This window comes from Cyanistes caeruleus, chromosome 5, assembly GCF_971803275.1.
Source record: "Cyanistes caeruleus chromosome 5, bCyaCae1.hap1.1, whole genome shotgun sequence".
NCBI classification, from domain to species: domain Eukaryota; kingdom Metazoa; phylum Chordata; class Aves; order Passeriformes; family Paridae; genus Cyanistes; species Cyanistes caeruleus.
Genome location: NC_141705.1, coordinates 23638085 through 23661457, shown reverse-complemented (window position 1 = coordinate 23661457; position 23373 = coordinate 23638085). Strand labels below are relative to the sequence as shown.

Below are 23373 nucleotides of genomic sequence, written 5' to 3'. Positions count from 1 at the left end.
AAAATGTGCTGATCCTGTAGAGCATCTCTTGAGCCCATTACAGGAGCTGACTTCATTGTAAAATTTGGTTCCCTGAATATATATCACCTCTAAATGATTGATGTGCAGAAGAAAAGGATGGAGATATCTTTACCTTCCCTGAAAGAACACTGAATTGTTTTGTGAAGAAAAAGCTAGTTTTCAAACTGTGTTTTCCTTAAAAATCTGTATATGACAATTATCACCCTGCAGTCCTTGAAGTTCCAGGTCTGGATTTTATTTTTCCAACACAACTAAATTTTTCTCATCTTTGAACTAAACAGAAAAAGCCTGAGAGCCCACTTGTGGCCCCAGGAGCCCTGCACAGAGCTGTGCACCACAGCTGTGCTCTGAGGTGAACCTCAGGGCTAAAGAAACACCTGACAGCTCATTTGAGAGCAGCCACTTCTTTTAACCACACTGCCACTGCAGCACAGCCTTCACCTCATAGCTCTGAGAAAGGTAAGACTTAATTTAAACACAAAAACACTTAAAAAATACAAATTTATGTGGCCTTTCTTTGTGCTCATTGCCCCTGAGAAACCTAGAGGCTTGGTCAATAATCCTGTCTACAGGTTCCCTCTTTGATGCATTACAGCAGTGGAAACAAGCAAACCAAATAGCAGTTGCAATGGAATCAGGCATTAAATACACATTCTGCTATATTTTGGCCTATTACATCACCTATTACATTTCCAGATGACACTTTTTCAATGATAAAGGCCTGCCTGGAGGGTGTTGCAAGGCCTGCTTAGCATTTGAGTGGATCAGCCCACCTCTAGGATGGGTTTTGGCTGGGCTAGAAAGGTGCTGAAGAGAGCATGCCATCTCCACGGCATCAATTCTGATGGCAGTGTGGTCAGCACTTACAAACAGAGGGGAAGCACTGCAAGTCTCATGGTCAGGAAGGATGGCTGACACCAGGTCTTTTTTGAGGCTAGCAAACCATTTGGATGAGACAGAGGAGGAGGGAGAGAATCAGGATCTGAGTAGAGAGAGAGGAGGAGGAGGGAATTCCAGGAACAGTTGGACATGACAGGATATTTGGTTTCAGTGTATGTTTTAGAAAAGGAATGGCATGCTTGAAGGTGGCCACAGGCGTCACTCAAGCTGTGCTCTCAATATAGGTTTCCTCTTCCAGAGTATTCCCCATTGAGCTGCATCAGTGATACAGCTGGATGGGTCTTGTCACCAAACTGACAGGCCAGGCTCTGCACTGCAGGCTCTCAAAGGTCCCCATTTACTACAGAACACTTACTGGGCACCACAGCTGGCTAACAATACCCTGTCTCACCTCAGATATCCTAGTTCAAAAGGCATATTCCTGGGTCCATCTGGAGACAATACCATTTAGCTGTGTGCCTGCCCTAGAGGCAGATACTACACAGAATTCTGGAGAAGTACAGCTGTTCCTGTACATGATGCTACTGGTGCTGTTTGGACAATGTCAACCAGGTACAAGTGTTCCATGCTGATTATCTGGTTAGAGTCTGTGTACATACACCACGGGGTAACAGTTACCAAGAACTAAAGGACTCATCTGCTTAGCTGGGAACTAGGTCCTGTTTCCATTCTAATATGAGCTAAAATCTACAGAGCTAGAGACAAGGAAAAGGTGGGAAAGAGGGGTGATTCTCACACCAGAGAAAATTACCTCCCAGAGGAACCTTCCTAGTAGCGCTCTTAGGGGTCACAGTTGCAAGCCCCAAAAACCGACAGCGTGGAAGTAGGGAAATGCTGCCACAGGGGCTCAGAGGCTTGGGTGGAAGAGCTGCATGCAAAAGATATCCTTAGCCTCACTGAAGCATCAAGAGTCTTAAATGTGCTATGCAAAAACAGCACCTGGGGGCCTTATGAAAGCCAAGTTAGGTCAGAAATCTGAAAATGCCCCTGTCAGAAGATAAGCATGTTCCCAGGTTCAGCAATGATGAGGAGGATCTTTGCTACAGAGAGTTAAAAAAGAAAATCCAAACAGGCTATTTTCCAGGATGCCAGCCAAGTACAATGGAAAAGGATGCTGGCTGTGCTCAGACAGCCTCACCTCATAGCAAAGGCCATCTCTGAGGTCAGCCCTCAGAGAGACAGGTGGTCTTTTGGCTAGAGCTGAGGACCAGCCCACATCAGGTGACACAAGCTGCCACCAGCTGTGTGAAGCTGGTCACTGTCTTCATTCCTCTAACCTCAAGCCCTTAACTGCACGTAAGGGGGAGGGATGAAACGGGCAGGTGTCCTGCACCTACACATATTCAACACTGTGTACATGTCTAGATGGAATAAAACCCAGCTGAAGACTGACAATCAAAATCCTACTTCAGTCCCTGTGTGTCATCCTGACTCATAAATGCACGTGAACAGTTGTAAAATGAACTTCAACTCAGTTTGTCATAACATTGTTATGTTGAAATTCATTTTCCCCTGAAATAGAGATGGTGATCCTTCTCGTGCTGGCAGTCACAATAATCCCCATGGGAACTGAATTTACAGAACAAATTTAAACTTTAACACCACCTTGCCCAGTCAAAAATTAATATGCCAAGCAAATAGTTTACACAAAGCTCAGATATTCAGTTTATGTGAGACAGCAATCTAGGTTTTGACAAAGCCAATGAAGAAAATATCTATCTTTAGAATTTGCATTCACTGCCTTTACTTAAGCACTGGAAATAGAGCCCACCAAGTTCTTTAAGAGGTGGTAAGATATTACAAAGTTCTGAATCAATTTTGTTTATCCAAATCTATCACTAAGAGTTTCTTAGAAAAACTTTTTTTATGTGTATATGTCTGCTTGTTTATTTCCCCCCAATTTATATTTGTTTGCAGAATTTAGGATCTCAGTAGCATCTAATGAGTGAACTGAGTATCAATAAAACCCCATTTTTTTTACTCAAAATGCTTGATGTTATCCTAATACCACATTAAACCAAATCACAGCAGGACTTTTAAGAGTCATAAGACTCTTAGGCAAATGCTGTGAGACCCTATTCAGAGAAATTATGGGAAAAAAGGTATGAATGAGTCTGCAAAAAGATATCCTACTACCCAAAACTTCAACCCTCAAGTTTTAGAGTGACTAGATAAGCACTGGTAAATTGTCCTTCTCTTCCATAAGGCTTTCTGCAAGGGCACCCAAGAAAGCACCTGGGGAGTTAGCCAGCTGCCCACTGCTATCCTTTGCAGAATACACAGCCTGATTTTCAAGATGGTAAACTTATGGTGCTCACACGAAATTAAAGAATAAGAGCAACAAAAAAGCTCCAGATATGATTATCACACTTTTGCCAGCAGGATATAAGCACCTTCTTTACTTTATTTGAGGTTTTATCTAGAGACCTACAAGATAATGTCTGGATCAAATTAGTGCATCAGGCACACTCCAGCCTCAAAAATTCCCCTTTGGATTCATTCTAGCAGCTCCTCCCTTTACTTCACAGTCAGCTACTTTGGGAAAAAGGGTATATTTTCAGTTTTCCAGAAGCCACCTGGACCTACAGGATTTAACATCAAAAGGCATTTTTCTTGGTGCCTGCTTATCAAGTGTCTGCCATACAACTTTCCACATTCTCTTTGCCATCAACAGAAACCTGCACAAAGCTACCTTGTGCTAGAATCTCAAGTTTCTTCTCTTTTTCCACGAGAGACACTAGCTGCAAGCATTTTCCCAGGGTTCCAGCCAAAACTTTTATTCTGCTTACCTGTGTCCCCATTTGGGAGCCTATCCTCCATTTCTACCCACTGTCATAGTGCAAGTATTGTTCTGAGAGATGATTTCATGCCAACGCACCAAAAGAGACTTGTATGATGTAGACCCTGTGCTTCAAAGACAGACAGATCAGGTTTCCTTTCTGATCAACACTTATCTTGTAAAAATGGTAATAGAAGTCTTACAAATGGCATCCTAAAACTTAACTTAAATATATAGCTTTCTGATTCCCTGGAGCTTTTATATCAGATAAACCAGCTCATGTTACAGTGACAGCACAAAACCAGATGCAAGCTCTAAGCTTTTATCGTAACATTTAAAGGGTTACCGTGTCCTTTGCAAATAGACAAATTTCTTTAAAACCCAAAAGGTCTCCAAGGCATGGATGATTTCACCAAGATGAGCCAGAAATTTCCCTTCTACCTGAATGTGATATTATCACTTTGTTGTCCCTAGAGCCTTCCAAGCTACAGAGAAACATGACATCACTTGGACTGCATGGTTGGTGTGCCCATGTGCACATTTAAGATGCACTTTCTCTTTAAGTCTCCCAGTTTCATGAAGAATCGCCAGCTAGTGGGAGCTGAGCTTATTGACAGATAAGATATTTAATATCTAAAATAGATATTTTACAGCTGAAGGGTTGTATGAGACAGTGTTGCCCCTGCAACTGCATTGACCCTTCCGGGTTGTAACAGGACTCATACATGCTCAAAAATCCTATGGGGTCAAGAAAAGCAAAATACCCAACTATCCAATCCAGTTGTTTGGATTATTTTGTACCATACTCCTTTAGGGCTCCTTTATTTTGACAAATGCCCACTTTTTATGAACATTCAGCACATTAAGCTCAAAGCATTATTGTATTGTGGTTTATACCAGACATACCTCTTAGGCTCTAAGTCATCCTACTTCTATGACACCTAATTAGTTTATTGCTTAATTGGTATTAAGTCAAATTTATTATGGTTCCTAGTCAAATTTATTATGTACCTTTAATTATAGTGCAGTCCCCAATATTACAGATAAATTCATTAATTTCTCCTTTAACCACTATAAAAAAATATATGCATTTATTTATAAATGTACAAAACAGTCTTAGGCAGTTTTTACACCACTTAGCTTGATCAAAATAAGAAAATGAAATTTGTAGATTTTAAAATTTAAAAATAAAGATCCCTACTTTAAATGTGCCAAAGACAGACATTTTAGATGCAGGAGAGTTCCAAATGAATACTATTAAATTATAATAATGGACATTGTGGGTATTATATCAATTATTTCCATTTGACTTTTCATTTTAATTGCAAAAGTAACCTATGATGTTAGCAGATAAAAGATAAAGCAGATTTAGAAAAGCATAGCGATAGTAAGCAGATTCACTACCAGGACAAACTGGCAAAATAAGCTCCCACAGCCTTTGTGACAGAAAAAATTTGATCTAATAACCTTCACATGTTGAATTTCAGCCAGAAATTCAGACAATCTGAATACCAAGGAACAGATGACGCTACACAGTAGGACAGATGTTATGGGCTGGCCTCCCCAGCCCTCTCTCCTACCATGTCTTTTTAAAACTCCTAATGTATGAGCTACTAATTCATCATGATTTCTTACTTCCAAAAAGTGATCATAAGCATGCAAAATGTGAAATGTATAGAGCAAGCCAGAAAATCTGTGCTGGATAAGCTCTTTAATTGTCTTTATCCAGGGAGGTGAAGGCAGAAGATCTGCAATGCTAGTCAGAAAATTACAGCAGTTTATCATCTATGAGCAAGGGAAATAAGTCACTAGGACTGTATCCTGATAAAATAAAGAAGGGTTTCCTAGCAAGGGGCATTTCAGCCCCACTTCTTCCCTGTTAGAACAGCCCCAAGCCTTGGGATTCGACAGCACCCACCACACTGCTCCTTCATTTTGGTTGGTGCTTAGTTTAAAGCACACAGTCCAGTGAGGCAGGAGAGTGAAGGAAATGAGAAGACAGGAGAAAAGGAAACTGTCTGAGAATGATTAAGAATAAAGAATTGATATTAAACCAAGACAAATTTATTATGTTGCTTCTATCACAGAAGACTGAGATTGAATGCCTTAGGGACCAGCATTTCAGGCAAGGACAATGGTATTTCCTTGCCTGTATAATTTGTATGTAGGCAACAAAAGCAGGAAAGAATTGCAGAGGGTTGAAAAGATGATCTTATATTTCAGCCAGCTACATGCTTGATCTGAGATCCGAGTACTGTCCTGGCTTATGCCACATATGTCACCAATGCAATCGGTGATACCAAGATTCCATAGCTGATTACTGGGTACACAAGGCTCGTTTGCTATGAGAGCCATAGCTGTGCCTCTATAATGCTGCAGAATGCTAAGTACATGGCAGAGAATACAAGGTCTTAAGAGTCTCAAATTAGCATACAGTCTTGAATCAATTTCTCTGTACCGCAGTTCTGGTACTTAGAGTGAAGGCATGAAATAAGGTTCATGTTCATATAGAACTTTTTTTGCAAAGATACTTTAGTGATGAGCACCACAAAAGTCTGAGAAAATGATTCCATCCTCGGAATTTGGTTTGAACTGCAAACAAAGAACATGGCATAGGGCTGCATGTTGAACAGTGAGTAGAAAATGAAACACTGAATAGCTGTTCATTGAGAGCTGTGCTATTCATTCTGTGCACTAAAGAGATACTCAGGAGAAACACAGCAGTGACCACGTATTTAATATGCATGCCCATGAAGGGGAGCTGAGCTTGCAGAGACAACACTATTGTGTTATTTTAGCAGGCCTGACCTTGCAAATTTCATCACGCTCTCCAAGACTGAAGACAGAAACATATTACTGAGATAATTCTTATTTCACTTGCATTTAGCGTCTTCAGCAAAGTCAGGCTCTGAGATGCTGGGTGCCATATGAGTGGGATAAAAACCTGCCTGTTTTCCAAAGGAGAATACAGCACACCTCTTGATAATTTAACGTTTTTAAGTTTGTACATGTGAGTCAGTCTAACAAATGCTGCAAGCAAAGGTCAAGAGATGAAGTGCCAAAGGCAGTCAGACAAAGTATGATACAATGTATGATACAAGTTGAACAATGTTCAAATGGAAAGTAGTAGTAAGAAAACAATTTTAAAAGCCCAGTGGAAGAAGGTTTGTTGTGCTCTCCTGAAGCCAAACAGTTTGCCTGTGCTCTAGTGGGGAGGCTAAACCTCCAGCATTAGCCCAGAAATACCCTACATATACAGGAAACCATCATTTGTATTAGTATTCTCTTGTCTTCTTACAAGCTCTGCAGTTCATGAGGGTGTGAAGCTGGGTTTTCCAGTACTGTACAAAAGAAAGCTCTATTGGTATGGAAAGTAAGGTATTCTTGGAGGAATGCAGAGTCTTCCTCAGCTCTCTGCCAAATTATACCAACAGACTCCTGTGGTATTGGACGCTATCATAATGGATTTTTAAAAAAAATCGTGAATGTACTTAAAAATGCAAATAATTTTGTTTCCCATTTGGAAGATGAAATTTACTTCTGCTACCTTAACTTGTGTGCTGAAGCCACAACAAAAGATAGAAAACTGAGTAATGCCAAGTTACTCTTAGTGCATTAAATTTTTAATGTGAAATTATGTCTCCTGTAAAAATTTAGGTATATAATCCTCTGGTAACAAGAACTACCAAAAACCAGAAGGACTCACTCTATCTAAAGTTACAAAATTTACCCTAAAATCAGAGTGCTAGAAAACAAAACTAATTAGCATCTGGACTCACTAAGGAAATGAGACACCATCACCAAGGGTGAAAATATACAAAATATGGTCTTTCAAGACACACAATTATGAAATCTCCCAACCAGGAGCTAAACAACAAGATCATCTTGAGCTACAATCTTGACTCCAGTCTGGGCCATTTTCAAAGGCTATCAAATTCCAAGCAGTATTTGTAGTACAAGTATCACACAGTAATCTTTGTAGTCTGCTTTATAAAAATGAAAATGGAAGCCAGCTGATGGGCGTTTGGGCACTGATGGGCTTTGGCTTTGTAGGGCAGGGCTGGCAGTTTTTTACTTCAACTGCAAAAGCAACAAAGGCCCAGAAAGTTCTGTTCCACTCCCACCTCCAACAGGCTTAGCTGGACTGTCTCTTGGTCTGCAGTGTGTCCCTAAAGCTACCCTTGGGATAGAAAAGTACAACACAGTAGAAAGAGAAGGAATGGGATTTTAAATTATTTGGTCTTTGAGAGAAAGATGGATATATATTTATCAATTCTCTTATTTAAAAAATAAAATTTTATACTTTTTATACTATTTAACACTATTGTGTCCTTCCAAAGACAGAATTCTGTTGTGCCAATTCATACTCATGAACACACCTGCTTTTCCAAAGATTTTAAACTACAAATTGGGCTGGGATTCAAAATTAGTAGTGTCTTAAACCAAAGTCTAAAAATATAACACACATCAGCTGGACAGAGTGTTAGAAATTTATGTCCAGTTGAAAGGGACATCAGTCCTTTTGCCTTTTTGTTGAAGACTTTGTTCTTTTTAATAATTAAAACCACCTTTTTTTTTCCTTTCATGCCCATGAGTGCTCTCACCAGAATCACACCAAATTCATTCAATGCCCTCTGGTAGCAGGACAAATAGATGAGCCAAGGGAAAGGGTATAGATATGATAAAAATTAAGGGGTTATCACAATTATTTCTAGAATTACACCAAAAGTTATAGATACAATATGTGAGTAGGTGGCACTAGAGCTGAAATTGGATGCAAACCATGAGAGAGTAACACATAGGCTTAGCATTCTCTTCATTACTCAGTCAATCCTAGGCCAGCAGGAAACATATTAGTAAAGAAACAGATGTTCTGAGAGCATGCAACCCAGTCATAGTTCTTCCTTTTACCTGCTTAGCAGCAATAAAGAAGCCTGCAGAGGGAAACAGCTTCTCCATCCAGTCTGGACCAGTGCCAGGATAAACTAAGCTACAGATCCAAAAGAGAACTGATCCTCTATTTTAATTACAGGAGGATTGCTTTTACACATTAGCTTAAAACTGTAACTCTCAAAGCATAAGACAAGTTCCTATCAGGTGACTGCCAAGGAGCATCGAAAGAAATGGCCATTCAAGCACCAAGTATCCGCAAAAAACAAAGCACTCGCCTCTAGCTACACCCAGCCCAAGTGTGCTGGCCAAGAACCACTGCTGCCACCTCCTTGAGAGGTGAGGACATCAGGCTGAAAGGACACCACGTGTACCACCAGCACTGGCAGAAGGAGGTAGCACCAGTGTCATCATTGCAAGGACTCTCTTCCCAGGATCATGCTACCCCATGGGACCAAATCTGGAAACTACAGTAATCATCTTCAGAGAATGAACAATGCAAAAAATGCTGAGCGGCCTTCTTGTTGCTCATGGACTTCACTCAGTGTTCCAGGAACAGTTGTACACAGCATCCCAAGCCCACCCATAGTACCTGTGTCACCTCAGGAAAAAACAACTCTTACCAAAATCTGGCTTTTAAAGTTTTGGCTTGAAAATCTTGTGGGGAAGGGGAACAGGTGGAAAAATGAGGGTATTTATAGTAAATTTTTATTCTTTGCTCACAGGACAATTAAGCTGGAACTCCAAATATGAAGAAAGTAGGGCAAATTAAAATATTTAAGCACTGTGGAATTACTGGTTTAATGGTCTGCCAAATGATGGCATGCTCCCAGCATAGAATTCTGGCTGCAGAAAGCCCTTAATCCCAATGAATAACTAACTGGCAATAATGTCAGCAAAACAGCTGTTAGGATGAACTGCTGTTCGAGTTGACTAGAGGAACAACTGCCTAGAGCTGGAAAGCAATATGTTCAGCCCAACCTCAAAGCAAAACCAGGAGCTCACTCACTCAGGGCAACTCACTCTAGTCAGAATTGCTATCAAATATTTCCGGTAGAAAGAGCTACATCTTGCCTGCAACGTGATCAGGGCCTGAGATCCCCACTCCAAACAGGACTTTGTGGGGAAATGGAGATTTTACAGTGGATTAGACATGCCTGATCTAGCTTATATTCTCTGAAGTGCATGTTACAGGGTGTGTTCTCTTGAAGCTCTTTATCCAGACGCTATTAATTCTCATTTCTTCCCATCTCTTAACTAAATTTCTTTATTTCTGTGCAATTTTAGAAGAAAAACCTTGAAGTTATATGCACCAGGAGATGAAGATACAAGGGCCATGGATGACCAGCTGCACATCAATTACTCAAGAAAGCTCACAATAACCATTATCTTATATAAAGAAATTTTAAGCCCTTAAGGCACACAGGAGGCAGAGAACTGGCAGAATCCATGTGACAAATGCATCAAGTGAGTGCCTTTTGCCACCCATATTTCTGTGCATTAATAGATGGATTATTGGGAAGTCATTCACAGACGAAAAAAATCCCCCAACACTGCCCACACAAGAAGCAAGTAAAATGGTCCAAAGCCCTTGAGTCAAAAGCCACATTTTAAGTTAGATGGGCTGTTGATGAGCCAAAAAAGAAAAAGGCATTTTGCTTTACTAGTAATTCTTGTAATTCTCCTAAATTGTATTAGTTCAAATATTTTGTCACTGCAATGGGAGTGAAAGAGCAATAGTTACCCCAGTCCAGAAATTCCCAAACGTGCTCTTTCCTTCCAACAGCCTCATTAGACTTCTGGCAGGAAGAAATCATGGCTCTGAGGAGTAGGACAAGTGCACAGGTCAACACATGTGGCTTTCAGCTCAGTCTTTCACAAGATATTTTCATGGCAACCCATAAATGCAATTGGTTGTGGAAGACTTGTCAGACAGCAGCTCTGTTGTCTCATGCCATTGTCCTAAGGAATTCTCCTGTGATACACCTCTGGACAACAAAGGACACAAATGTGCACATTTGAAGTGACCTTCTGCCCTTGCCAGCAGCTTTCTACACTGTAGAAGAGCCATTTTTCTAACTTGCTTTTTGTTGAAGAAATAAAAGCTTATTCTCAACAGAGAAGCAGCAGGAGTTTTTGACATGTGGAAGCATCTCAACTTTGTTGACTCTATCACATCTGCTTACCAACCATTTACAGCTTTCATGCTGCTGCAGTTCTAAGTTTAAAGCACTCTCCCTCCTCACCAAACATAAAAAACAGGAGCTTATGTTCTGATCTCTTCATGTGTTTTTGTGTATGAAATGCTTATGTTTTCCCTCTCAATCCTACAAGAAAACCTTGACCTGATTGAAGTTGCATGCACTGAGAGATGTTCACTGCTCACAGTTAATACTGACAGTCCTTTCTCCATGAGCACTTTTTCCAACAGCACCTATTTCCTGGGTGTACTGGAGACCAGGTCAAGCCACGGGAAATCACTGCTTTGATGCTTCATGTCAGAGCTCCTCGTCCTGTGCAAAGCCTGCCCCGGCTGCTACTTGTGAAAATCAGCACCTTCCAGTCACACAGCCCTGCACCCCAAGCATGCAGTGATGGCATGCTCCCCTTTCTCTACACAGAGACCCCCCTCATGGTCCTCCTCCTCTTGGGAGATGCCAAGAGACAGGAAAAAGGCAGAAAACAAAGGCTTTCAACACAGTTTGAGATTGCACCACTTCCAGCAAGTCTGCTCTGGCTTTGATCTATTGATTTGAAGGCCCTTAATGTGGGAAGCTGAAATGCATGTTTCTTCCACACTATTTATTTAAAAAAAAAAAGAAAATAGAAAAAGAAAAAAAGAAAACTGACAAATATTGAGGGTAGATGTAAAAACCACAAATATCAGATCTGCCTATAACCAAAATATGCACTCAAGAGTTTTGGTTGAAATCCAAAAAATAAAAAGTGCAGAATCAAAGCTATTATTCAGCAGTGCAACAGCAGAGACACTAGAGAACTACACTGAATGGAAAATATTGGACCAAATCCTGCAAGCACTGGTAGACACGTCTTTTATTACATATTTTTATTATATCTGGAATGTCACCCAGAGCTACCCCTGTGAATTTTCATTTAATTGTCCCATAGCTATCTAAAACAGTTTTGCTTACTTTCTCCTCTGAAGCTAATAACACGAAGCAAAATGAGTGAAAGGAATAAAGTTACAAAGCATTTATTACTAGGATGCATTTTTAAATAAAAATAGGGATCTTTTCCTGTTTAGGGTACTCCAAGAAGGTTCTCCCACCAATTGCAGTGCATCCTTCATAAACTGCATATCATTCACAGATCTGTTATGATGATTATGGTTGGAGGGCATGCATAGCAAGTGAACATCTGCAAATCTAACTGAGGATTGCTTCCTGGGAGAAAATAATTATTGAAAGATAAACAAGGGAGGTAAAATTACTGCAACTTCACCAGCTTTATTTTTAACACCCTGTGCTCCATCTGTGTCTCCTCACAGGACGTATCTCACCCTTCTCAGTGCTGTGCCACTCTGAGAGTCTCTGGATGTCAGGAGCCTCAGTGCAACAGGTGCCTCTGCTGGAAGCACCAGTCAGCCAAGAAGAGCCACCACCTCCACTCTGAGCAGTGGCCATGCACCTGGGCTGTCCTCAGAGCTCGGCGCAGCCCTGCCCGCAGCCCGTAGTGCCAGCAGGCAGAAGTTCCTGCCTCGGCAGAAAGCGCCCTTCAGCCCAGCACCCTCAGCAGAGCAGTGACATGGGCAGAGTGGCTCTAGTCTGAGGGAAGGAGAAAACAAGGTCCCAGAAAGACTGACGTTCCGCATGTTGATAATTAAAGTGTTTTTGCTTCCCTTTGGAAGAGGCAAGATGTTCCTAATAAAGGATCATTAAACTTCGTTGATTTTTGGTTTTTAACATGTTATTCCAAAACTAAATGCCCCCATGTTGAAATAAAAGTTGGTTTGGGACAAGGTAGGATATTAGGCTAAGGTTTTATATAATTTCGCTTAATTCAGGCAAGATTCACCTATGTGACTCATTGATTTTGACACCTTATTTTCCCTGCAAGCATATTTTTTCTGGAAAACAAATTATTTTCTTGACTATCTTTAATTGATCCAAACACTATCAGAAGATGGACACTGCACATGATTATTTCTAAATCTGTAGCTTCCTTTTCCCAAACCACCACTTTAAAAAAACAACTCATCAGAATCAGGAAAACAGAAAAAAAAAATACTTACATTCCCTTTTTTATTTTTCTGTTTAGACTACATAGTTACATTTATGCCTCTGGTCTGAAAAAATTTCCAGAGTTGTTTTTGTTGCAGCAATATATGTGAGTTAGCCCACTGAAATGAATCACAACAATTGCACAGAAACAAAGCCAAGAGATTCACGGCTGAACATCCTGGCACACTGGGCATCCCTGCCTGCACCAGCCTGACAGAGACAAGGCATCCACTTCTGCCTCTTCTCATCCCTCCCGCTTTCCCAAACAGCCATAAAATGCTCACTGACAAGTAGCAGACTTCAGCTAACATACCATGACTAAACTGGAAAAAAAAGAAATTGGATAATACAAGTAAAATTTTCATCAAAGGCATGAAGTTAATATTCAAAACTAGGAATTCAGGGAAAAATATGGGGAAGAAGACTTCAATGTTTTTCCTCAGGCATGGAATCTTTCCTTCTCTGACAGCAGACTTAAAAAAAAATATCTCTTTAGAATTTTCTAGATTAATAAAGTAGACATTTGGCCAAAAGATTTTCAGTATTTGTTGGAAGTAGAATTGAAAGGGAGTGTCCAATACACCAATATCAGATATAAAATTTGCACAAGAAATTAAATCATTATGAGTTTCATAGTTGCCTTGAATATATTTATGTGCAGGTGAAGACTGAAGTAAGAGGTTTGGATTTGGGAGTTATATTTGTTTCAAGACTCACAGCAAGATCTCTAACCTCCACCAGAGCCACAACCTGCTGTGATACAACAGCATAACTTTGCACATTTCATGGAGAACAGTGCTGGAAAAGCCCCACAAAGAGATTTTTAACCTCAACCTCCTGTCCTCTGTAGCCATGCAGGCATTCTGCTCCCACTTGAAATCCATTATTTACAGGCATCAGCCTTTGCTTTTGCAAAAGCAAGGTTGTGTTTCTCAAGACAGAGCAACAGTTAAAACTCTTTGTGCCAGTCTGTGACCTGAATGCTCAACTACAAATTACTTTGAGTTTCTTGGCCTTCAGGCTTTAGTGGGAAGATCATTCAGAGCTTTTTCCTGCCACTCTGGAAGTACAAATGTCTCAAACTGGAAGACCATACTTTTCTTCATCCTCAGTTCACAACTCTTCCTTCCAAAAGTCATGTCAAAGAATTCAGATGATGCAGTGCTATCAAGCATTATCAATAGCTTTCATAAAGCCCTTGATATGCATTTTTGTTGAATGTATGTATCAGAGCTAAAATAAATTTTTGGAACCCTTATGTATTAATCTTTCCACAGATTTTGCTTCCTCATTGTTGGTGCGAAAAACCTGAAACACAGCAATGTATCTCTGAGGAACTGCAGGTAACAGCTTAATTTATTTTTTAAATGATACTGTAATCTACCCAGACATTTGATTGCTCCCGATTGCATCACTCTATGGAGATCAACCAACACCAAGAGGAATGGAAACCAGAGGAAATGTATTTACAGTATCAAGATCAGGTCTCCTTGGTTTTGTGCATTACGTAGAGTATGTGCAGCCACTTCCCATACAGCTTGGAGGTAACTGAAGGGTTGGGATTCATCTGAAGACAGTGGAAAAGACATGGAGGTAGAGAGAATTGGGTGTTGGAACAGCATAAGGAAAAAACCATCAGAGAGAACTTTTCCTTTGGCGTTCTTCCTGGAACTCACAGTGGGGTCACAGATTGCAAAAATCCCTGTCTTATTTCCATCATGAACCAGGGATGATGCAGAACACCACTCTGTGAAGGAGCAATTAATGAAGAGCATTTCTCTCTTACCAAACTCATTCATCCATTCAAAGCAGAATTAAAGAATTGCTTCCCCTGCCTCCACCATGCTGCTCCTTAGCCTGTGAAGTGCTCTGTGAATCACTGGCAATGATGCCAAAGCCAAGAAGCCACAGCTATATTATTTTTCAGAATCTTAGCTTGTCAAAGTTGATTTCAAAATCAAGCTGTCTTTGGTACTAGGCATGTGACCTCTGAACAGCCAAAACCAGCAAAATAGGGTTTCTCTTCAAAGGAGCAAATGAAGAGGATTTTCTTCTTTCCTCTTCAAACAAGAATTCACTAGACTACTTTAAGTCAATTTTGACATCAGATGCAAGCTCTATTATTAACTCTGTTATTAAGCTAGACATTTTTCAAGGGTAAGCATTGCTAGCAATAATCATCATTTATGCATACAATTAAAGAAAACCCCCAGTCAGCAGTAGCAAGTTACACTGGAACTGAGCAAAGCTACTATCAAGGTAAAGGATTCCTATAAACAACTAATACCACAAACAAAAAGCCTCTTAAGGATTTAGCATCTAAATTCTCAAGAATTAAGCTTGCATGTCATCTTCTCAAGATCTGGAAAGGAAGGGAAATTTAAATTCCTTAATGGTCAATTATAACAGTGCACAGTGAATTAAATAACCAAAAAAAATTAAAAATTAAAAATTCAACCAAGCCAAGGAAACTGGTCATTTTTACAGTTTCCTATAGTAAAACAGGTTTAGCAAAAAATAGTTAGATTACAAGCCAAACATATTTTACCCTGCCTTGATGAGTTTCTACAAAGAGAACTCAGTAGCATACCCTGAAGATGACTGCCATAAGTCATAGCAGTATTGTTTTTGTATAAAGAAGGATCTTGCTTATATAAACAGGCTCTTCACTACAATAACACAAGTGGTCTATAAAGTAGCACTAAAAATAAAATTAAGTGATGCTTATTCACCCACTGTCAAGGAGTTATAGATGCACAGAATAATGAGGATGGTAGAGACCTCAGAAGGCCTCTAGTCCAACCTCCTTCTATGTGCAAGGGCAGCTCTTGCATCTGACCACGCCATTCCCAGCTTTGTCCAGACAGGAACGAAACATTCCAGGGGTGGTGTTCTCCCAGCATCTCTGATCAACCTGCACCCATGTTCAGCTGGCTCATGGTGAAGAAACTTCTCCCTATATCAAGCCATAATATTTCCTGTTTTAATTTACGACAATTGTCTCATTTTCCTGTCACACCTCTGTGAAGTGCCTGAATCTATCTTCTTAAAAACCTGCTCACAGTTTTTTGTGATGCTGCTGCCATTTCCACACAAAGTCACCTCTCCTGAAGAAGACCAGCTCCATCACGCTCTCTCTCATGGCAAGTATCCCAGCCCAGTTCAGCCTGGGGGCTCCCTGCTCCATTTCCTCCAGCTTATCAATGTCCTTCCCACACTCTGGGCTCCAAAACAGGGTGCAGTATTCCAAGAAGGGCCTAGCAGGTGCCAAATAGGAGCAAACAATCACTTCCATCACTACCAGCTCCGGAAGATCATGAAGGGGTAGGCTTTTCTGCTGCCAGAACAACACAGGCTTGTTCCTAACCTGTCTTCCCACAGTTTCCCTGGTCCTTTCCATCAGAGCTGCTGTCCCAGCAGGCAGTCCCCACCCTGTCCCAGGTACAGCAAGTACATCTATGCTGTTTATAAAATGCAAGGCAGTAATGAGCATGGATTTCTTCATTTTAAGCTGTGGAACATTACTGTTCTGTGTCCATTCTGACAAGGCTGTCTCAAGGACACAGGCTACAAGCCCTGTCACCCATCTCAGTGATTAACATAGCTGGGAGAAGTTTCAGCAGTCAATTTTAATGTCATGTTCTTGGTGTCATAGTATTTGTTGTACTCATTGTGATCTAAGGGCCTGAGTGAGGCAAGTCTTCCTTCTTCAAGTGATAATATTGGAATGGAGAAGGAGAAGGAGAAGGAGAAGGAGAAGGAGAAGGAGAAGGAGAAGGAGAAGGAGAAGGAGAAGGAGAAGGAGAAGGAGAAGGAGAAGGAGAAGGAGAAGGAGAAGGAGAAGGAGAAGGAGAAGGAGAAGGAGAAGGAGAAGGAGAAGGAGAAGGAGAAGGAGAAGGAGAAGGAGAAGGAGAAGGAGAAGGAGAAGGAGAAGGAGAAGGAGAAGGAGAAGGAGAAGGAGGAGAGAAAGCTTAGATCTTCATGGCATGCATGCCAAAATGTTCATACCTTCCCCCATGCAGCTGTCCTTTTAAGTGACACTTTCAGTCCATAAATGGCTTTTTCCATTCAAAAATTTTTCTTCTTGGAATGTTTGCAGAAAACGAATGCACAGAATTTTTCACATATGGATGGAAAGCTCCCAGACTGCTGGATTTTCCAAACAAAAGATAATGCAGTTTTTATAACCTGATAAATCAAAACATTTTAGAAGCTAGAAAATTCTGCTGAATCAACCTACTATTTAAACTCCATACATGGAAAAGACTTCACCTTCTTTTCTGGAGGACCAAAATTTGCCTTAAAAGAAAAACAATTTTACAAATGTAGTTACTAGCAGAACAAGCACAGTGATACTACATACCTGTGCTAGCAGGTCTCCACCACCAACTGCATAACAGCACCCCAGACTGGTGTTATGGTCAGATTTTTTACCTATTTTAAAATTTCAATACTGAAAGTAGAAATTAATTCAGGTTTGAGACAATTAACAGTTCAGTCCTGCATTTCCTGACATTATCCCTTCATCAAGAGTATTGTTGTTCTGATTATTTTCACCCCTGTGCCAAGCGCTACTTGTAACATGGCTTAAACAGATCTCATGACAAGGGAACTGGGTTTACATATACAGCACAGGAGGTCAGCTGCCAGGCAACTGGAGTGGAAAAAATTTCTAGAAGGTGGTTGTCTGACAGGGTCAGAGAGTTTGGGTGGGTTCCTCCACCACCATTAAATCAATTTAGCTCTCATTCTACCAAATGACTAACTGAGCCAGAATGAAGAGCATCCCATCTGTCCTGCCTGCAGTCTCTAAACGCTGCCCAGGAGGAGATGCAGAGATAGCAGTGAAGAATTCCTCTCCAAGTCCAGTCACTGTAATCACAGTAAAGTTATCCTGCATTCACATACATCTAGGGCCATATATCAGCCACAAACCTTCTGACTCTTCATGGTTATCTTACAAACACTGCAGGAATGATTCTTCTCTCCTGTACTACAGCGTGTCCACATATCAGGCAAACTTGTCTAACACATTTGCATAAGCTTCTTCTAGTCTGAGAATACACTTGCTCACTTTAACAAATTTATTCCCGATACATTACATAAAGTGTATAGGTAAGACACTCTTGCAGCAGAAGAAAAAGAGATAAAAAGAAAGACTGAGAAATTTGATCTGCAAACACTGCTTGGATGCTCATTCAACTACTGTTCTACAATATTTGATTAATAAAGTCACTCAGTTTTAGAGCTTCGTGCAACATTCTACACTTAAGTGGTTGTATTGAAATATTCTCGTAAAGCAGTTAAACTGAATTCTCTGGAAATGCTTGCTAGAGAAGACGTCAGTTGGATTTAATGTGTTCCTATCCAAATAATGGCATGACCATAGTGGCACCCAAAAGTCCCAGTTTGACTATAGGCACCACCATTCTAGGAACTGTCTCAATGTTCAAAGGAACTGGAGTCCATATTCAAGGATTTTAGAATCAGCTTCACAGAAGAGCAGATGTCTACACATTTGGAAACAGAAATTCCTGCAGGTCACTCGTATACTCAGTGAATAAGTCAGCTTCCCCAATACATTTCACCAAAAGAGCTTTATCTCTGGTGTTCCTCAAAGATCATGCTGCATTCCAAAGATCATACAAACAAACTCGTGTATTGGTCATGTTCCAGGCCACCGCTGCAGATACTCCAAACAAGCCTTTCACCATCAGGAAAGACTTGCTCAATGAACTACCTTCAACTCCTTTTAAGTTACATTTTTGCAGTGGGAACCTCTTCTCTCTGGCTGAGAGAGACACCCTATAGAAACCTTGTTTCTAGACTGCTGCCTCAAGCAAATCACATGGAGTCTGTTTGCCCGAGTCTCTTCCCTGAGTTGGTGTCTCTCATAGTCTTCCATGGAGAAGGTAGTGCAGGAGTGGCCAACCTGTTCTGCTGTATGTTGTGACACGTCCAGAGCCACTAGGGAATGCACATAGTCCTACAGCTTCTACCAGAAGCAGCACCACAGTTACCAACTTAAAACACCACCTTAAATACACACATCTAAAAGGTGATTTACTAGAAGGCAAAAAGAAGCCACAAAACACCCAAAAAACTTCTCTGGCTGGCAAATTTCTCCATAACACAAGAATTCTCATGGGGAATGTGTATAGGAAAAAGGCAGCAGATTATTAGAGGTTGATGGGGTTTAGCTTGCACACATCTAGAGGGAATGATAAAGTCAGGCACTGGTCATAAAGGACAGAAAAACACAACCTGTTTATTATTGCCATACAACTATAAATGAAGTATTCTTATCAGCTGGCAGAGTTTCTAAGGAATACAAATCTATGGAAAAGCCATCTCTAATTGAACCAAGTCTCAGCAATGAGGAGAGAGCATATTAATGAGGCAAGGTTAGGAGGCACGATGAGGAGATAACAACACCCTTAGGAGTTACACCGGTATTAAATGTGATTTTATTACCGTATTTTTCTCCTATGAGTCTTTACAGCAAGAATAACTCTGTTTATACAGATGTTCTTTCAACCACCAGCTATTCCAGATTAAACACACATATGGAGAACTTTGATATTTTAAGATTACAGGCCATCAGATTAAATTAGATTTGTTATTTTGCTGCAATATGCCACTAGGCTTTACAAGGTTGATATACTCTTTCAGTGAAACTGAGATGCGTTAATTGAAATGAGATACCACACCTTTAATAATGCAGACTGATGTAGCTCTCTCACAGGGTTTTTCATTCAGTGTCTTTATTTTAATTCCTCTGAGTGCTACTAATAAGGTGCATTTTATCATTAAGAGGGCATTCTTCACTTAAGTAGTACATGCCAAGCTAAACTAAAATAATGGACTAGTTTGCTGTTACAAGAGGGATGCACAGTTGCTATTTATGAAAAATTAAGAAAGTCTGAACTCTGGTCTCCTACCCAAAGAGACTCATGATCAAAACTCCACAGAATTCCAAAATCCCACCTTCTGCAACACAGAGACCAAATCTATTACCACTTGAAATACTCTCTTACAAAACACAGATTGTTAAAAATACAAGCAGCTCGGCAGTAAGTCAGAGCTCTGGCCTTTTTCCCTGCTCAGGTGAACACCTCAGTGCTACTGGGTCAGAGCTCCAGGGAGAGGCAAAAGGATTCATACAAGAATCCACCAAACTTCAGTGTAATTTGGAAACCACCCTACACTGCAGCATCCAGATTAAAGTAATGCTGGCAGAGAAAAAGGAAGGCACCCAGAAGACCATCTCTGGTGAGAGGTGACAGACCCAAGGAGTAAAGACAAGTCCCCTAAGACTTCTCAAGCAGTGGAATGGAAGTTCCTTGATCCTTGCAGATCTAAACATTCATCACCTAATGTCTTGGCTGCCCGTCCACAAGAAGAGGAAAAGCCTCCCTTTCCAGTTCCACCACAGGAGAAATGTGCTGCAGACCAGAGGGTGGATTTCTGCAGCCCTACAACAATAGTGACAGCACTCACACGAGGGTTTAAACTGGATGAGAATCGAACAAGCAAGTCACACAAATTAACTGCTAGAAATAAAAATGCACAGTAAGCTGAGAGAGTTTTCAATCTGTCCATTTCTACTTTAATTTCCTTGTATGGCACTATTTTACAGCCTAAGACAGGTTTTAAGTTGTTTTACACTGTCTCACTAGCCTGTCTGCTCTGTACTACAGGTTCAATAGCTCTCCTTGCAATCATAATTTCTTTTATTTTCATTTGAGAGAGATGAAATTTTAAATGGTCAGAAGGGAGTTGGAAGCCACAACACACTGGACATTTGATAACATCTCTAGGCCAGAGAATAAACTTGTGAAAGACAAGTACAGAGCCAGCTGAAGCAGATGGACTTAGTAGCCAGACACAGCATGACCCTTATTTCTGCTTTTCATGCAAATTGATAGGGCTTGGCACACTGGAAGTGTTTATCACTTCCTATTTTTTATTTTATTTCTTTTTAAGACATTGCTTTTCAATGACTTTGTACTAGCATATCAAGTTCTGCATCATTCAGTCAGTTCAAATCATCCGGATTTAGAAGCGAGAATGCTGACCAGATTTTTGGAAGAGGTAATAACTCTCATGCTCCAGAGCTTAAACCAAACTGGGATTAAAAGGAAATACAATGTGTTAGGCAAATTAAGCCACATTTGCTTCACTGGCAGCTTCTTCCTTCTTTCTCTTAGTGGGAGCATCAACTTTGGGCATGGCTGGAAAGGCAGATGCTTCCCTCTCACACCACAGCCGTGGCAATGCTCCAGGCTCCTGACACATTCCCCTCAGGCAAGGGGAGGGTTGCAAAATTAACAGTACATTACAGTTCTGTTGTTCATGCATCAAGCAGATGATGCTTTAAAAAGCGGAGGAAGCACAAGAAGTTATTGACAGCTTCCCCTGCACACATGGAACTCTTGGGCTTGCATTGAGGACAAAGTACTTAAAGAGCCCTCCTGCTCTGCTCACCAGGGCCTGCGTGGCACAAGAGACACACATGAGACCTCCTGCCACAGTGAACTGTGGAGTAAAATGATCAAGAGAGAAGTTTCTGCCTGAGCCACAAGGTTCTGTTCTAATACTGGAAGACTTATAGTCCCTTAATTAGTATTGTGCCTGGAGTGGCTGATGACAGCTTTGTTATCTACAGAGAACTGCTTCACCATTGAGTTCTTGACCTCATTGGCAGTCAGTAGGACTCATGGTCACAAGGTATTTTTATGCCATATGTATGATGGAGTCACGTGCCTCTTTGCTTTGGTCCTCTGTCATAAAGAAGGCTATACAGAAACTGCTGTATTCTTTTCCCAAGGCAAATGGTGTTTATGTGCACTTCACTTTTCCAAGCTGCATGGTCACCTTTCCTTGGCACAAAAACCCTCCTTTTCACATTCATCGTGGTTCCTCTGCCTCTGGTCCTACACCAGCCAGATTCGTGTCATGTCAGGGCCAATTCCCTGAAGACTGACACAGCATTACTTTTCCAATTGACACTGGAGTAAAACACCACAGTCTGAAATTCCCAGGGCTTCAACTTAAAGAATCTTAAAGTCACAACGATTTTTACAACCTTTTGCCTGGTCACTTTCAGAAAAGAGAATCCACTGAGGCTTTCTAAAAGCTGCAGATTAAATTCAAAGCCCACAGCTGAAGGGAGCAGCTACCCCGGTATCTGGATTTATGCCACCTTCACGCATGTTCTGTACCGGAAATCAGATGGAGAGCTATTTTAAGCGTCTCTATTGGCACATGCCAAAATATTTAACTATTAAATTTATCCCGCCACCTGCCCATCTTTCCGTTTTACGGCGCGAGCAAGCAGCAAGCACATCTATTTTATCTGCCCTGCTTGAACAGCCAGACTAAATACCTCTCCTTGGTCGGCTGAGGGACGGGAACAGGGGCAGCAGGGCTGTCCCCGGCCTGGCAGCGGTGTTGGCCCGCCCCTCCGCGCACTGCGGAGCGCTACCTGCGCGGCGGCCAGGCCGGCCGGGGCCGCGGGGAGCGGCGGGGCGCGGGGCCGGAGCTTTCCCGGCGGGGCGGGGGCCCCGGGCCGCCCCCCGCAGCCCCGCGGGGACGGGGCAGCGGCCGCTCCGTAGCTCCGCGCACCTGCCCCGCTCATGTTTACGGCCGTCCCGTTCATCCCAGCGCCGGGGGCGGGGAGGGGAAATGCGATTAGCAGATTAAGTTTGGAAGAGACGGAAGGGGGGCGGGGGCCCATCCAAAGGCGCGCACCCTGCGCGGGGGCTGAGTGGGGGCTCGGTCAGCCCCGGCTGCTTTCCCCGCAGCGATGAAAGCTGAGGAGAGCGGCGGGGAGGCCGGGACGGAGATCAGCGCGGAATCAAACGCCTACAGTCCCCGGGGGGGACAGCGACAGGGGGGCGGGGGAGGGAAAGGACACCGGGGTTGCTCCCGGGGCGTCCCCGATGGGTCAGGAGCCCGCACCCCTGCCATCCCGCGGGCTTACCTCGATCCACTTCTGAGCCTCGGTGAAGGCCAGCTCAGGCTGGGGGGGCTCGGGAGGAGGCTGAACCTCTCCCAGCTCCAGCCCAGGACTGGCCATCTGCAGGGCCCCGGCGCGCCGCGGCTGCGGCGGGGAAGAAGCCAGGCACCGAGTCGCCAGCCCGGGGTGAACCGCGGCCGCAGCGAGGGGAAGCCGGAGGCCGCTGCCTGTCTCTCCCTGCCTCTCCCTGCCTCTCACTGCTCGCAGCCGCCGGGGCGGGAGCCGGGGGCGGCGGCGCTCCGCAGCCCGGCTGGCTGCAGCTCGCCTGCGGTAACCTCTCTCCGCCGGTGCCCCGTCCGTCCGCCCGCCCGCCCGCCCTGCCGGCTCGGTCCTCCCTCGCCTGCCGCCCCGCCCGCCCCGCCGGCGGAGCGGAGCTGCGCTGCGCTGTCCTGAGCTGCCAGCTAAAAATAAAACAGACGGGCGAAGCCGCTTTGCCTTCAGCCCATGCAAATGCCCGCGCCGCCGCCTCCCCGCCGCGAGCATCGCATCGCGGGCGGCGCTGCGACCGGGGGAGGGTGGGC

General features: G+C 42.5%; 1 protein-coding gene across 6 annotated transcripts in view; it reads right to left on the bottom strand.

Annotated features, from left to right (window-relative positions):
• Window positions 1-23160, bottom strand: part of LIMCH1 (LIM and calponin homology domains 1) — a 172636-nt gene extending 149476 nt beyond the window's left edge. For 5 of the 6 annotated variants that reach the window (XM_086891154.1, XM_086891157.1, XM_086891159.1 and 2 more), the window contains exon 1: window positions 22817-23160. In XM_086891154.1, coding sequence (XP_086747280.1) covers window positions 22817-22912 — 96 coding nt within the window. In that variant the 5' untranslated portion in view covers window positions 22913-23160. The remainder of the gene's footprint in view (window positions 1-22816) is intronic. The other variant, XM_086891155.1, reaches the window with a different exon arrangement.
• Between the last annotated feature and the right edge of the window lie 213 nt (window positions 23161-23373).